We start from the raw sequence: 15,408 nt of genomic DNA on the forward strand, positions 1-15,408 counted from the left end.
TTGATGATTACTTTAAACATTTTATATTAGTGATTTATACATCGTTCAAATGATTGTTCATCAGGGTTTCCGAAAGTTGGTAATTACAGAAATTTAGGAGGTCTTAAATAAGCAAACGGGGTTACAGGGGGGGGTTTACAGATAAAGGGGCCGTAATTTAAAACTTACTCTAGTTATTAAAGAAAATTTTAGAATTTTAGTGGGCCATAAGCTGTGTAAGGGGGAGCCACAAGGCCATTATTTGAATCTTAGATCGATATTCTAGATTTAATGATGAAAGGCAAAAAAAGATCTCAGGCGTGTTTAATGGTAGTTTTTTAAGACATCTTGTCGGAGGGGCAATGACTTTTATATTTCAGTAAAGGGGTCTTATCAAAAAAAAATGGGGAACCCTGTTCTAAATCATTTTTGCAAAAATCAAAGTTAAAATTGTTATAAAATGAAGAATTTAAATTAAATTTTAACTCCAGATCAATACTTTAAAAACGGTGCGCACAACAAAATCCAACTATCCGATAAAATTATCAGTACTCATAATAAAACTATTTTTAAACACTTTTAAACAAGCTTTTTATAATATAGGTTTTTTCCTAGCTGATCATTATTTATTGTTATAAAAACATGAAAACACTATACGAACTTGACCCTTGTAAAATTCGAAGGAGGCAATATTCAAGGAGTTTTGTAAAATCGTGCTTTAAGCAACAACAACAACTGAATAACTAAACTTTATACCTAACCAAAATCACGATAAACAACAGCAGTATCATTTTATTAAAATAACATTTAAAAGAATCTTTTGAAAAGAATTTTAAACTTCATACATGACCATTATCGCTTGTACGGATGGAAGGTACTTGAGAAGTGTGCGTGTGATTTTTCTGGTGTTTGCATGATTGACTCTTCGCATTTTGTCCGTTCTGCAGGACTTGAAATTGACCAACTCACTGCGCCCGAATTGCCATTTTGTTAGATCTGAAGTTGAGGCTCACCATACCTGTTTTAGGAAAAGAGCGTTGTAGTACAGAGTTTTTTTTAACTGTAAGCACATACCTATAATGGCTAAAAAACTTTAATTTTCCTTTAGGAATTTTTTTAGTAATCAATATACCAATTATAGAGTTAATACTTATCTCAGTACATGCAAATAATATTTAAGTCAGTGAAAATTGTCAAACTTCTTAAAGCTTTGTTATAGCCACAGTTTCCAAATAGTATTTTGGGTTGCAGTTTCAAAATAACTTTTATACGAGTAAGCAAAATTTCTTGTTAATTTAAGTTAGTAACTCATGCTTAGGCTTTAAACATCAAAAAAAAGTTAAATAATTCTATGATAAAAACTTTTAAAATATTAAAACATTATTCTCGAGAGGGAATATTCAGTCAATATAGAACCTTACTTAATTTGCAACCTTTTAACAGGAAACATGTCACATGCAAAAAAGCCATTTTAAAAAGTTGAACAAATTTCCACAAACCTTTCTTACTACCTTGCTGCTGCTGGCCCTGCTGTTGTCCTCCCTGCTGGCCGTAACCTTGTTGTCCCTGACCCTGCTGCTGCTGCCCGTACCCCTGCTGCTGGCCGTTCTGTCCTTGGGCCCGGGTCTTACTGGATTTAGTCTGTTTTGGAAAAGGGCGTTTTAGTAAAAAATGAGATTTTTTTTGTTAGGGCCCTTTAAAGAGAGAGCTTAAGTTACGTGACTGTCTCTTTTTTTTAACTGGGAAATTTTTCCTGTGTAAAAATCAGACTGACGTGTTAAATGACATCTTCGCCCTCTTATTATTTTTAATGTTTGAATATTTATTACAGTAGACTACCGCTTAAGTACGCACTTTTTTTAGTACGCACCCCGCCTTAAGTACGCACTTATACAGAAAGACAAAAAAAAATTTCCAGATTATTTTATGTTTCCAGGTAGAATGGCCACCTGCTGAGTTAGCCTGAGACTTTCACAACTTTTAAACTAGGGTGAGTAATCCTAAGTAGTCTAAGTGGCCTGAGATTGTGACAGTCCTGTTATTAAATGTTAATAAACTAAATACTTATGAAGTGGTTGCAGAAAAGTGAAAAGAATAATGATATTTGAGCTGTAATGCTATAAAATAAAAAAATCTAGATGACAAAGTTAAAAGAACTTACAAATACAACATAATTAAGCCATATTTTAATTTAAATGAACACATATTGATGTTTTGAAAATGTTTGGTAAACACAATGTAGTTTGGTACTTTTCCTCTAACAAAACAAAAAATGGAAAATATTGCTTAATATTCTTTTATATATCATTGACTGACATTGACTTTCTATATTAAATGTATGTATTAATTATGTAGAAACTTTCTAAAGAAAAAATAAATTATTTTAAAATATATTGAAAATTTTTCAGATTAAAAATATGTATTAAATGTCATTTAAAATAAAAAGACTTGTTTATTTGGCTTAATTATTTGGTGGCTAGTTATAAGAAAGAAAAGAAACAACTAAATTTTATATTAAACTATGTCGTCAAAAAGTACGCACTACCCGTGCTAAGTACGCACTTTTTGGTCGGGTTCAATTTGTGTACTTAAGCGGTAGTCTACTGTATATTAATTATTTTAACCTAATGCTTTATAGATTTTTAGCAATTACTTGAAATTAGTTCTTTTAAAACCTTTTTTAACCAGGAAAAATTACTGATTAACCATAACTTATAAATGTCCCAACTGGATGTTAGGAAAAATGAAATCTTTTTGATTCCACAAACTTATGACCAATTTAAACTATTCTCAAATCATCTAGACAACAAATTATTTTTTTTTAATTTTAAATAGATATTTAAAAAACTAATTACTAATCGTAACTGCCGTACCCTAATTGGCACTGTATTGGCCCTGGGTAATTTTATGAGTTTGATGAGCGAGCTTCAGACTGCGGAACGTCTTCAGTTTTTACATGGGAAGTTTAACCAAGTAAAATATCAGACTCACGTTTTAAATGACATCATTGCCCTTTTAATATAATGTATACTTAAATTAAATTAATTAAAAATGGTATTTAGGATGAATTAGAAGTGTTTATAAATTGATAATTTAGGAAAACTTGAGTCCATTTTACTTTTAGTCAGAAGTAACCAACCAACCGTAACCGCCGTACCCTTGTTGCTGGGCACCGTACTGGCCCTGCTGTTGGTAGGCGTTATAGCCCTGTTGCTGCTGGTTGTAGCCACCGTACCCTTGTTGCTGCTGGTTGTAACCACCATATCCTTGTTGCTACTGGTTGTAACCACCCTGCGCTCCGTAACCTCCTGAAACATAAGATTTATCGTTGTAGCTAGGAGATTTATAAGTGCAAGACTTTTGTATTAAATTTTTAGTTTAGAGCTCAGTATGCGATATGTCTTCAGCACAATATTTTGTGGTTCTGACTGACGTGTTATGTTACATCATGGCTCTTTTAATCAAAAAGTATAAAGCTTATTACAGGGTTACCACCAGTGGCGTAGCGTGGTATATTGGTCAGGGGGTGCGCAATTTTTTTTCTCAAAAAATCCCCTAAATTAAAACTTTTGGGCTGCAAATTTTTTGGGGTCAGTTTTCTCGTAAATTTTAAAAATTACTAAAAAACTATCTCCTACTTCATATTTCAAGCAATCTTCTTCAAATTTTAGAAAATATTCCTTTTTTTATTCAAAATATTCCAAATTTTAGAAATAATTCCTTAAATAACAAAAATACGTTACTTATGAACTTAGATAATCATAATAAATAAAAATTTTATAAAAAAATTAAAAAAAATTTCTTTTTTTTTCAAAAAAAAAAATTTTACTACAAATTTTTAAATTCACAAGTAACATTTTTTTCTATTGTATAAATATTAAGCTGTTAAAGTTTGAAGAAGATTACTTGAAAAATGTAAGAGGAGATATATTTTAAACAAACTAGCCTTTTTCGCTGTTTTAGTCTTCCCTTCCCAAAGGGAACATATTATGCGGCCCGACTTTGACTGGTCATATGTCAAAAAATAAATTCGATTTTTTTAAAACAACAAAAAGCATTTTAAAGCTTAAAAAAATCTTTAAAATAAGATCAACTTCTAAAAAACATGGCTTAAGATAATTTTCCTATCTGACATATTTTGAGACTTGCAACATTCCATACAATATTACTTTGCATATTTTTTAAAATAATAATCTAAAAATTAATGAAAACAAATGTTTACTTTTTCTTTAGTATTATAAAAAATATTTTACAAAAAAAAAAACAAGTAACTTTGAAGATATCAGGATTGCCTTGCCACTCTTTGAGTCAAAATAAGTGTCCTGAGTTATTTTTAAAATTTCGTATGTCATCATAAGCATTTTAAATTCTTTTAAAGATTTTTTTTTGTTTTTAAACTAATAGAAATTAGGTTTTATAACAAAACATTTAAAACCACTATATCTACCCTGAGTTCAAAAATAAAACAAATCTATCATTAGTCAGCCTGAGCTTAAAAATACTTAAAACATTCTGAGTTATCCTGATTTTTACTGAGTCGTACTAAAGTTTTCCAAAACTTCATAAAATCCTGAGTTATCCTGAGTGTGTGGAAAGATTTTACTAAATGTTTAAAATATAAATTTTATAAGGTCAACTTTTTCAATACTTTTAAAAATTCACAATAAATATAACTTTTCACTTGTCTTAAAATCAGTTTTTCTAAGATCTTTAGGGAATAGCATTTTTAAATACTACAAACAGTTGGTAGAATTTTTTTTTTAAATACCATTTAAAATTTAATTTAAAACTTAACAAATTTAAATTTAAAATTAATCAATTATGTCTTTTAGACTAAAAATTGATTGTAAAAATTATGTTTTACAAGTTGCTATAAATTTATTTATGATGTGAATAAAGAAATTTTAAAATACTTGCTACAAAAATTGATTAATTTTTAAATTTTATGGCTGATAGAATAACAAAGTTTGATTTGTTTGTTATCTTATAAAAAAATAAACTACTTTTTATAAAAATTTAAAGTTTAAATAATTTAAACAATACTTTTTATATAGTGAGATTAAAACTGTAATCACAGTAATAACTGTTTGTTTATTATTTGATTTAATTTATGTTTTCTACTTTTTGTTTTTTTTTTTTTTTAAATTATGTTGTTAATGTTTTTATTCTTATTATCAATTTGTTTTAATTTTATTAGCAGTTGCTTTTACTACAATTTGTTTATTCTTGAATCATTATCACTATAAAACAGGTTTAGCTTTATGGTTTGTTAACAAAATGTTAGCATTTGTCCTTGTAAAAAAATCTGTCATAAGATTATACTACTGCGGTGCACTAACTAGTTGCGTACTGTTTGAGTCTCAATTCTTATGAAGTTAATTAAGTTATAAATTTTTTTCTTATGGAGTTTTTCATCAACATCGGTGCGCATTTGCAATTACGCATCGAATCAGTATACTGGGTAATTTCCCTAACTTGTCACTAATTGGTATTCGAATTTTCGTTTTACTTTTCGAATAATAGAAAAAATAGTTGAAAAAAGGCAAATTAAGCAGAAGAAATAAACAATAAAGGATAATTGCTTTTTTTTACTTCTTTTTTTTTAGGGTGGCACGCATGCGCCAGCGTCCCTCCCCACGCTACGCCCCTGGTTACCACTCGTTTTTTTCAAATTTTTTCCAGGTTTTCTAAATTTCTTCCAGGTTTTTAAAAGTACACATTTTTGGATTTATTTTTAGTTTTAGATTAATTTCTATATAAGAAACTGCATTAAGTAGTATAGAAACATTGAAAATATACTGTGAAGTTACTTTATTTGTGTTTTTTAATAAAAAAATGTTTGATGATAACAAAAAAATCTTATTTATATGATATATTTTTTGTGTCAAATCGAAATTTACTAATGATAATGTCAAAATTATTAAAAATTCCAGGTTTTTCCAGGTTTTATGATCAAATTTCCAGGTTTTTCCATGTTTTTTTCAAAATTTTTCAAATTCCATGTTTTTCAAGGTTTTTCTAGGTTTCAAGGTAAAGTGGCAACCCTGTTATTATATTAGAAAATAAACTATTAAGCAAAAACACTTAATACTCAAAATTTTATTTAATATTTTATCCTTTATAGGCCAAATACTTCTAATTTAAATGACATCAGGATTGCCACTCGTTTTTTCAAAAAATTTTCCAGGTTTTCCAAATTTCTTTCAGGTTTTTAAAAGTACACATTTTTGGGTCTATTTTTAGTTTAAAGTTAAGTTTAGTGTAAAAAACTGTGTTAAATAGCATAAAGATGTTATAAAATACTATTTAGCTACTTTGAATGTGTTTTTTAATAAAACAATTTAATGATGATAAAATTTCTTTATCTGTTTGATTAACTTTTTGTGTCAAATCTAAATTTTACTACTGAACGTGTTGAAATAGCTGAAAATTCCAAGTTTTTCCAGGGATTTTTTGTGATTTTTGTTCAAAATTCAATGTTTTTCAAGATTTTTTTCAAATTTCAGGTTTTTCCAGGTTTCCAGGTAATGTGGCAACCCTGATTTGTAATGGAGATATCACGGTTTCTTTTACACGGATTTCGTTTAAAATATTATGTTTAAGTACATGAATAAAAAATTAGTTTGTTTTAAAACAAACCGTATCCGGAGTTGTATCCTTGTTGGTAGCCCTGGTTGGGTCCGTAACCTCCGTAACCACCTTGGGGTTGGCCGTAACCACCCTGGTACTGTTAAAAAGTTTATACTTATTAATATTTATATATCTATTTAATTAAAAACAAATTATACAGTAATCTTCCTTTATTCTACCAACATATGTTTCTGTGTGTCAACGAATCAACACACTTCAACTGGGTTCTGTAAAAAAAATAATTACTGTAATGAGAGAATAGAAGCACAGAATAAAGTAGGTGTATATATGTTTTCATTAAAATAAGATATTTTCTACAGATAATAGTTATTAATAGGTGAAATACTTAATATTAAATCCGACTGTTATAAAACTATATGATATTTGTAATTATTTAGTCTAAAATAAATAAGTAAGCTAAATTACACAACAAAACATAATATAAACAAACAACTTACGTTAATAGGAAAGATAACTAAATCAAAATTTACTGTTGTTAACTAAAGAAAAAAATACATTCGTTACAACTAATAATTACGTCACAATGTAAATGAGCTTATTTAAACTATTTAATTTGTAATGTAAGAACATTAATTTTGTTTTTATGTAATCTATTTTGAACAAAAATAAAACATTAACCATTAGTTAGTAAATCAATAAAGTTTAATAAAACTTAACGACACTGAAGGTAATAAAAGTCACAGAAACTCGGTGTAACATGTATATTATATATTGAATGTTAGTAATGATTGAATCAAAGTTATATAGAATTAGGAAGCAGATTTAGTTCAAATGTAAAAATGAAAAAGTGAAAAATTTAAACTTTAAGGAAAAAAATTAAACTTTAAGGAAAAACAAAACAGAAAAAAAACATAATTATTACTAGGCTTACAATGTACTGACCGATAATTAATTTACAGCGACATACATAAAATCATAATGAACTGAATTAAATATATATTGTATTTTATAATTAATGAAATAATTAATTTGTAAAGTAGGAGTTGGCTGTTTAATTTAAATATCCCATACAGATATTTTATATATTTAATAAGTAAATTGTGTTATATATGATAGTTAAAATGTAAAACAACAAGGTAGACCTATGCTTAGTATAAACCTGCAGTAAAAAACCTAGTAGCTCTCTTGGGCGTAGTAGGTAAAAAAGCACGGTTTATCTGTGATTTAAATACAGGCTTCCAATTAAACTTGGAACTTAACATATAAAGGTGTGAAGAATTATAGTCGGAGGGTAAAGTGAATATATGAAATTTCAGAGAATAGAAAGTGACTTGTGTGAAATAGATATTAATAATAAATGAATAAAACTATATGTTACTTAGGATATATAATTATATTAATATATGTTAAGTGAATGTGTGTGTGTGTGTGGAAGGTGAATGAAAAGTATGAGAGGTGAGAAGGCGCCAAGGTGTTATTTGAAGAAGAACCGTCGGTTGTGTGCACAGTTGTTTGAAATATCACGTCTTTTTTTATTAGTAATTGTTTACTATCTTCTGCTATAAATTATGTAGGTTATGGACTTTTCATTGTTAAAAATTTTATAACTGAATTTTTTTCAATAACATGAATAAATAATTTTCTTTTATTGTTTAAACATATTTTTCAACAGTTAATAATAATCTTAGTTAATCAAAGCAAACCTGGAATAAAATTAAAACTTAATTATTTTATTCTAATCATTATACTCTAAAAGTATCACATTTATTTCAACTATTTGAATTTTAAAATTTTGTTTTGTTTCTGTTCAACTTTAAACTTAATAATTCTTTAATCAAAAATTTAACTATTCAAAAGCTATGAAATTAAGTCATATATCTATTGTTTACAGCAAATTGTTTAAAATGAAATTGATGTATACATATATGAAATGTTTTGTTAATAGATGAAAAATCAAAATGTTCTATAAATATCACTTAGTTTTTTTTATAATTAAATAATTTTAAAATACACCTTGCTATAAGTTTTAATTTATACATTAAAAAGCTAATTGGTTTTATAAATATATTAAGTTAATATTTTTTAATTTATTTATTTTAACTTATTTATATTATCCAAAAGTCTTCATACAATAATATTAAAAAAGTATTATCTAGATTTTGTTATTATTTCTAAATTCAAGTTCTTAACTTCAGTGTTTGATATTTAAAACATTCGTTTCACTTTTAAATAAAATTTTAATTTAATTTTTTAAGCACTACATACTTATGTACTTTTGCACTAAATAATATTATTATTAAGTGCAAAAATAATATTTGAGGTTAGTTGTAAAAATAGTTTAATCTACCTTTCTTAAAAAGTTGTATTTTAAATTCTATTATCTACTAGAACTATCTGTATTCTGTACATCACACCTTAAAATTAAACTTTAATGAAATTATCTAGATAATGCTTGTTAGTAATTATTAAGATAAAAAATTGAGAGTTAATATATTATATACTAATTATTATGTCTCTTTTTAAAAGGTTGTTAACCTTAATTTTAGTTAAGTTATGCTAACTTGAACTGTAATCATATATCTAAAATTTGCTTTTTAGTATTTTCAAAATAAATAACATTAACTTATCCTATATTATAACTTTTTTGTAAATATTTCTATTAGTATTAGTTAGTTTAAAGTTATTTTTATAGAACATTTTATGGCAAAAAGCAAATTTTAAAAAAATGAACATCACAAACTTTCATCTTTAATAAGTTTATATAGAAATTATTTCATGCACAAATGAAATTGCCCTTTAAAAATTGTAAAAAATTTCCACTAACCTTATTTGTTACCTGACTGCTGCTGTTGACCTAGTTTTCCCTACTGATACCCTGCTGCTACATGTCTTTTCATTGTGCTATTTTTGTCTTCCCCTGATGTTGTCCTCCTTGCTGGCCATAAGCTTTGTTTCCTTGCACCTGCGCCTGCTGTCCCTTCCAGTTATGTCCTTGGTCTTGACCGGAGCCTTGTCCTCTTTGCTGGCTGTAACCCTGATTGCTCTGATCATGCGCCTGATACCCGTATGCTATTTGCGATAAAATAAAATTAATGTCAATCATGTTTTACAGACATTTTTGAAATACCAAAAACAGATATAAATTTGCATAAAACTATTTGAAGTGAATAGTGAAGTCAAAACTAGTTATGTAAATGTAAAGTTTTTACCTCTAATTCTATACCTTTTTATGAAAGTGGGGAAAATTATAAACTTTAATATATCAGCAAATTGACATAATAATACTTAAGATTGACCAATGATACAAGTCACTAAATATAGCAGTATGGTTTATTAATCTAGCTATTTTATATTGACTCACTTTTAACAATAATTCTTAAATTCATCAAAGAAAACTTTTATATAAACTGTACTTTATTTGCATAATATTTATTCTATAATTTTAAGCTGCTACTCTCAACTACAACTGATTTGACAGAGAGTCTTCTGCTAAAATGCAGTTTTATTTTAAGAATACTTTAAAAAATATTCCTAATTAGTTCCATTTTATAAATCAAGAAACATACTAAAGTAACTTAACAGTATTTTTTATCATTCATCACCAAAGTTGCCATTCTTTAAAACAAAAATCGAATATGAAATTTCTTTAACTTAAGTAGTAAGTGCCAAAAAATTATTAAGAGACGGATCAGCCTTAAATACTTTATAATATATTAAACAAAGAACTTTATATCCTGACTAAAAACATAAAATAAAGAAAAAGTCAACCATGTTAGAAAAATTTTAAAATACCCAATTAAGCTTAATTTACCACAATACAATCCAAAAGTTTAAGTTTTTATGATTGTCTGAAAAATTTAAACATGCAGGAGTTAGCTAGTGGTTTCTTTTTTTATATATACTTGTGTTTCCTGTATTCTTTTAAGTTTTTTTCAGAGCTTTCAAGATAATAGGAACTTAGCATAATGACTATTTTAAATTAAATAAATTTTTATCTATAAAACATTTTAGAAGTGGCCATTTTAAATATCCTTAAACATAATTCAACATATAACCTAAGTACTCAAAAACTGTTTATTTATATTAAACAGATGAAACCATGGAACATGAAATGTTTTATCCAAAAAAACATGTCTTTTAAAGTTTAAAAACATATTTACATAGTGTTTTAAAACCAGGATACAAAGTGTTTTAACAAAGATTTTAAAGTTTTTATAAACTATTAAATATCTAAAAACTAGTAAGTCTTTAATAAAATAAATATATCTAGGACATGTATTATAAATCGAAGTAAAATAAAATTTATAGAACCAACTTATTTTAAGTTAATTGATGGTTGTTTATGTCTTGTACAATACCTAATAAACAAAACTACAGACTCTTCTATATCAAGATTATAACTAGTTAGTGTGGTACTAATGGTGTAATAGTTCACAAAGCAATAACATTTTTTCATGGCTAATCCTAATGCAAATATTAACATAGTTCTTCATTAACTTTGGTTTTATCTATGATAAGCTTTAACTATTTCAATTTCTTTTAATTGCATGTTCAGAGATAAACAATCAATTTTGGCATGTTGGTAAATAACCATAATAAAATATATACATTAAGTTTCAACATTTTTTGATAGTAGACGACTAAAAGAAAATTAAGTAAAAAAACTAGCTAAAAAAAGGAAAAGTATACACACTAGTTCAAATTTTGCAAGAAGAATCTAACTAAACTGAGTAAGATGGAGTTTTTCGAAAAATTCAAACAAGCCTAGTTTTTTTTCAATCTTAGGCTAGCCTGAGTAATCCTGAGTAACATGAGTGTGTGACAGAACCAATTTATTTTTGCTTTGATAACTTAACTTGTATACCAGAGCTAAAAAAATAGTACACCGTTATCTAAATAAACATTATCACATTACAGCTTTTTTGAAAATTTGCTTTCGATACATTAATATTTCAAAATAATACAACATTCAAAGAAACAGGTCATTGTGCTTTTCAAAATAATTTTATTTTGTAGAATTTTGTTTACCAATTATAAATTTTTACTGCTTTAATAAAAACATGTAACGTGATCAAGTCAGTTAGTTCAATAGACTCAAGTAGACTTCAATAGCTATAAAAACTTTAAACTACTTTATAAATTTTATTCAACCTTAATAGGTAAAGGATCAAATCAATAAATTAAATAGATTTCTTATAGAAGACCAAAAATTTTATTATTTTATTATAACATAAATCATTCCCATCATCTTAGAATAGTCTTTTAGAGCTTTTTTATTTAGACAATCACAAAACACCTTTTTGTATCTGACACTTGAGTTATTTTTACAATTTGAACGATTTATTTCTATAAATATTTTTACTATGTCCTAGACAAGGCATTAAACTGTAAGCTGGTGTATAGCTCAATTACTTAAAAGGTTTTTTTGTTCACCAGGCTATTGTTACAAAACTTTTGAGTGCTTTTTTTCTTGTTGTTCAACAAAGTTATAATTATTTTTAAGTAATGTCTACTTAAAATTAAGGTAAAAAGCTTAAAAAATAAAAATGTAGATGTTTTAAATTTCTGGTAAAGTGGACATTCAAAAATTTGGGTTCCATTAATTTGTGTTAAATATTTTTAACAAAAACAACTATAATTTAAAACTAAAAAAAAATATTCCTAGTAAATAGACTTAATACATTAAGGTAGCTTTCATTACAAAAGCAGATATTATCTTTTAAAATACCCCCTATGGCCTTAATTTGATTATACTTTTACTAAAAAAACATAAGATTCAATTACTAAATACTTAAAACAGTTATAAACATTTAAGTAAAAAATGTCTAGCTCAAATTTTAACCTTAAAAACTGTTGAAACCATAATTTTTTTTTTTAATTTTCTATATTAAAATATTTAAAATGTTTTAATTTATTAATAAAAGAAATCCAAGCAGTTTTATTTATACCCAGAAAGACGTGGTGGCATTCGACAAGACGGGCACACTCACTAATAAAAACTAACTAACAGTGGCCACCACCATGTTGACCCTACTTTTGGGAGGGATTGCAATTCTAGTTGCCACATGCTTCTCATCCTTGCTACAAATAATTAACCTTTTTGGTGGGCAATGTAAGCTTGCTGTTGCTGGTTATAACCTCCTTTTGCCCTGTATCCACCTGAAACTTTAACATTGTTAGGTTGTTAAAAAAGGAATACTTATTTTCCAATCTAGTAAGCGTTAAACTTATATTGCTTGGTATGTGGTATTTATTAACACAAAATTTTATGTGATTCTGACTGATATTTTATGTTCAAAGATATATATTGTTATAAATACACAACAAATATTATAAACAATAAACTGAGTATATTATCAAAGTTTACCATGCATTTTTAATTGCTTTAAACATGGTAAATTTGAAACTACACTTCTGATAAACAAAACATTAAAACATGTTGATGTTTAAAAGGTTTATCAATCAAAATATTAACTTTATCATGAGTTGTCAAACCATTTTTTTAAATTGCATAAAAGAAACAAACACTAACCATTCACAAAATAATCTTGTTGGTATCCTCGCCATAGTCAACAATCACCTTTTGATTAACCATGGCAACTCTTGTACTGTGATAATAAACTTGCTTAACATTTATTTTAATACTAACCTTATAAAGTTTTATTGTTTTAACAGTACTTATTTAGAAAAACACACCACTGTGCTTGAGAATTTTTATATTAATTTAGTGTGTTTATCCTTTTAAAAAAGTTTAAAAGATAACTTTAATTTATTATTAAGTTTAATTTTGTGATTTTTTATTTGCACATATTTTAATAATGCTCACTGCTTTACTGAAAATATAAAATGATTAACTGATATTTTTTAGAAAACAATAAAAATGAAAAATTTCATTATTGACATGAAAACATTTTAAAAAATCATTACACAAATATAAGATTAATTGCATCAGAAATGCCATTCTTTGGGTCTAAAAAACTGTTCTGAGACACCCTGAGTCTTAAAAAGTCTATATGATAATTTTTTACCTTTTTAGAATAAATAAAAATCAATTTTATAAACAAAATTGGTTATAAAATGTTAGCCATTGAAACAAAACTTATAAAAAACCAAAAAAATTGTCCTGAGATTATCAAAAAACCTAAAACTATTGCTAAATTTTAATTAAAAAAAATCTATAAGAATTTTATAAATATAATTCAAAATATCCTAAGTTATCCTGCGTCATCTTGAGACTTTCAAAACATCTTGGCAACCCTGTCACATGTTACAAACCAGTAGCTTGATCCTTAACATGTTGTACTCTAAAACATTAAATAAATTACAAAACTTTTCTTACCTAAAAGTATAATAAAATTATACTATTAAAATTAAGTAACTTAATTAATATATAAAAAGTATATAAAAGTATCTTTTAACATTTAAATCCCATCCAAAGTTTGTTTAATTAAAATTATTCCAACTACTAACCACCTTCTGGCAAATTAGAGGAAACAAAACTCACTCACTAATGTCTTTGTAAATTACAAGAGTAAGCTACAAAAACAAAGTTTCAGATCATCTGGCCTAACATTAGGATTTCATTTTCGTCATTGCCATTTTGTTTCATCTTTTGTATGTAGTTATTGAGATACGAAAGTATATTTTCATTTAAATTGTATATTACTTATCAATCCTAAAATTTTTAATACACGTAATGAGTTCAAAGTCAAAACTTTTTAAGTAGGCACAAAAACTTGAGTTAAAAAAAGTTTTTATTATAAGTTTCATAAAAATATTTATTTCATTACAAGTTGATTGAAAATATAATCAAATCTTTAAAATGAAACATGATCTACAATTTTACATAATTATCTAACACAACAACATTCTAATAGTCTATTTTTAATGATACTATTAATACTAAGATCAAGTAGATATTTTCCTTCTTTATCATCTTAAAGACCTGATATGTGTTAGCCTGATAACCTTTTACACTATCACTCACTCTCAAAACCAATAAATTGTTTTAGCTTATTTTCTTCAGCGTTTTCTCCTGGAACATTGTTGGTCCAGATTTTAAACCTCTGGTCATATCCATTGAGGTTTGGTTTCTGACCATTGCTTGTCAGATTTTTATTAAAACTTTTAGGTTTGCCAGCAGTTTTCCAACTTAAACCACAACTTCTTCTTGGGCAGTTATCTGAATATACAAACTTAATTCCAGCACCAGCTTCTTTTTTTTCACCTTTCATCCAAATTGGAGCGTTATCAAAAGCTTCGCGACCTTTTGAAAAACCCAAAGCATGCATTAGGTATAGATTTAAACGGAATCGCCACGTAGAACTGTCTTTTTCAATTTTTCTGGCATACATCAAGTAGTATTCAATGTACAATTCAAAGAGCGTACCGAAGTCAGTCTCACAGCTTTTGGGCCAGCTTTCTAAAGCTTCACTTTTTTTGTCCTTGATCCAAACGGGAGCATTTTCATATGCATCAATGCCCTCACTAAAACCCAAATCGTTGATGAGGTAGTCTTTGAAACCATGGTCAACTTCAATACTGCCTGCCTCCTTGATTCTTCTCAACATTTTCATGTAGTCAGAGTACAGTTGAACAACTTCAAAAACTTTTTCATCAGCTACATGTTTTTCTCTCCTCATCCAAGCAAGATCATGCTCATCTGTTTTAATGCCTTCAGGAAAACCCCATTTTTTATTGAGGTCCTGTTTAAAACAGTAGTTTTTCTCATTTGTTTCATCTTTTTCATTTTCTAGGAGTGTTTGCAAGCCACAATCCAAACTACTTTGAGGACTTTGAAGATCATTTTCACTTAATTGCACTCTTTCAGTCTCTTCC

General features: G+C 26.9%; 1 protein-coding gene across 1 annotated transcript; it reads right to left on the reverse strand.

Annotated features, from left to right (window-relative positions):
• Positions 1–903: 903 nt before the first annotated feature.
• LOC145834948 (uncharacterized) lies at positions 904–9,316 on the reverse strand. Its single transcript, XM_082942480.1, has 5 exons — positions 9,311–9,316; positions 6,619–6,723; positions 3,123–3,287; positions 1,479–1,620; positions 904–997 (listed from the first exon to the last, which is right to left on the reverse strand). Exons 1-5 carry the CDS (start codon positions 9,314–9,316, stop codon positions 945–947), a joined length of 471 nt encoding a protein of 156 aa, XP_082798606.1. The 3' UTR covers positions 904–944.
• Positions 9,317–15,408: the final 6,092 nt, after the last annotated feature.

Source organism: Thalia democratica, chromosome 1, assembly GCF_965202585.1.
Source record: "Thalia democratica chromosome 1, ktThaDemo2.hap1.1, whole genome shotgun sequence".
In the NCBI taxonomy this organism is placed as follows: domain Eukaryota; kingdom Metazoa; phylum Chordata; class Thaliacea; order Salpida; family Salpidae; genus Thalia; species Thalia democratica.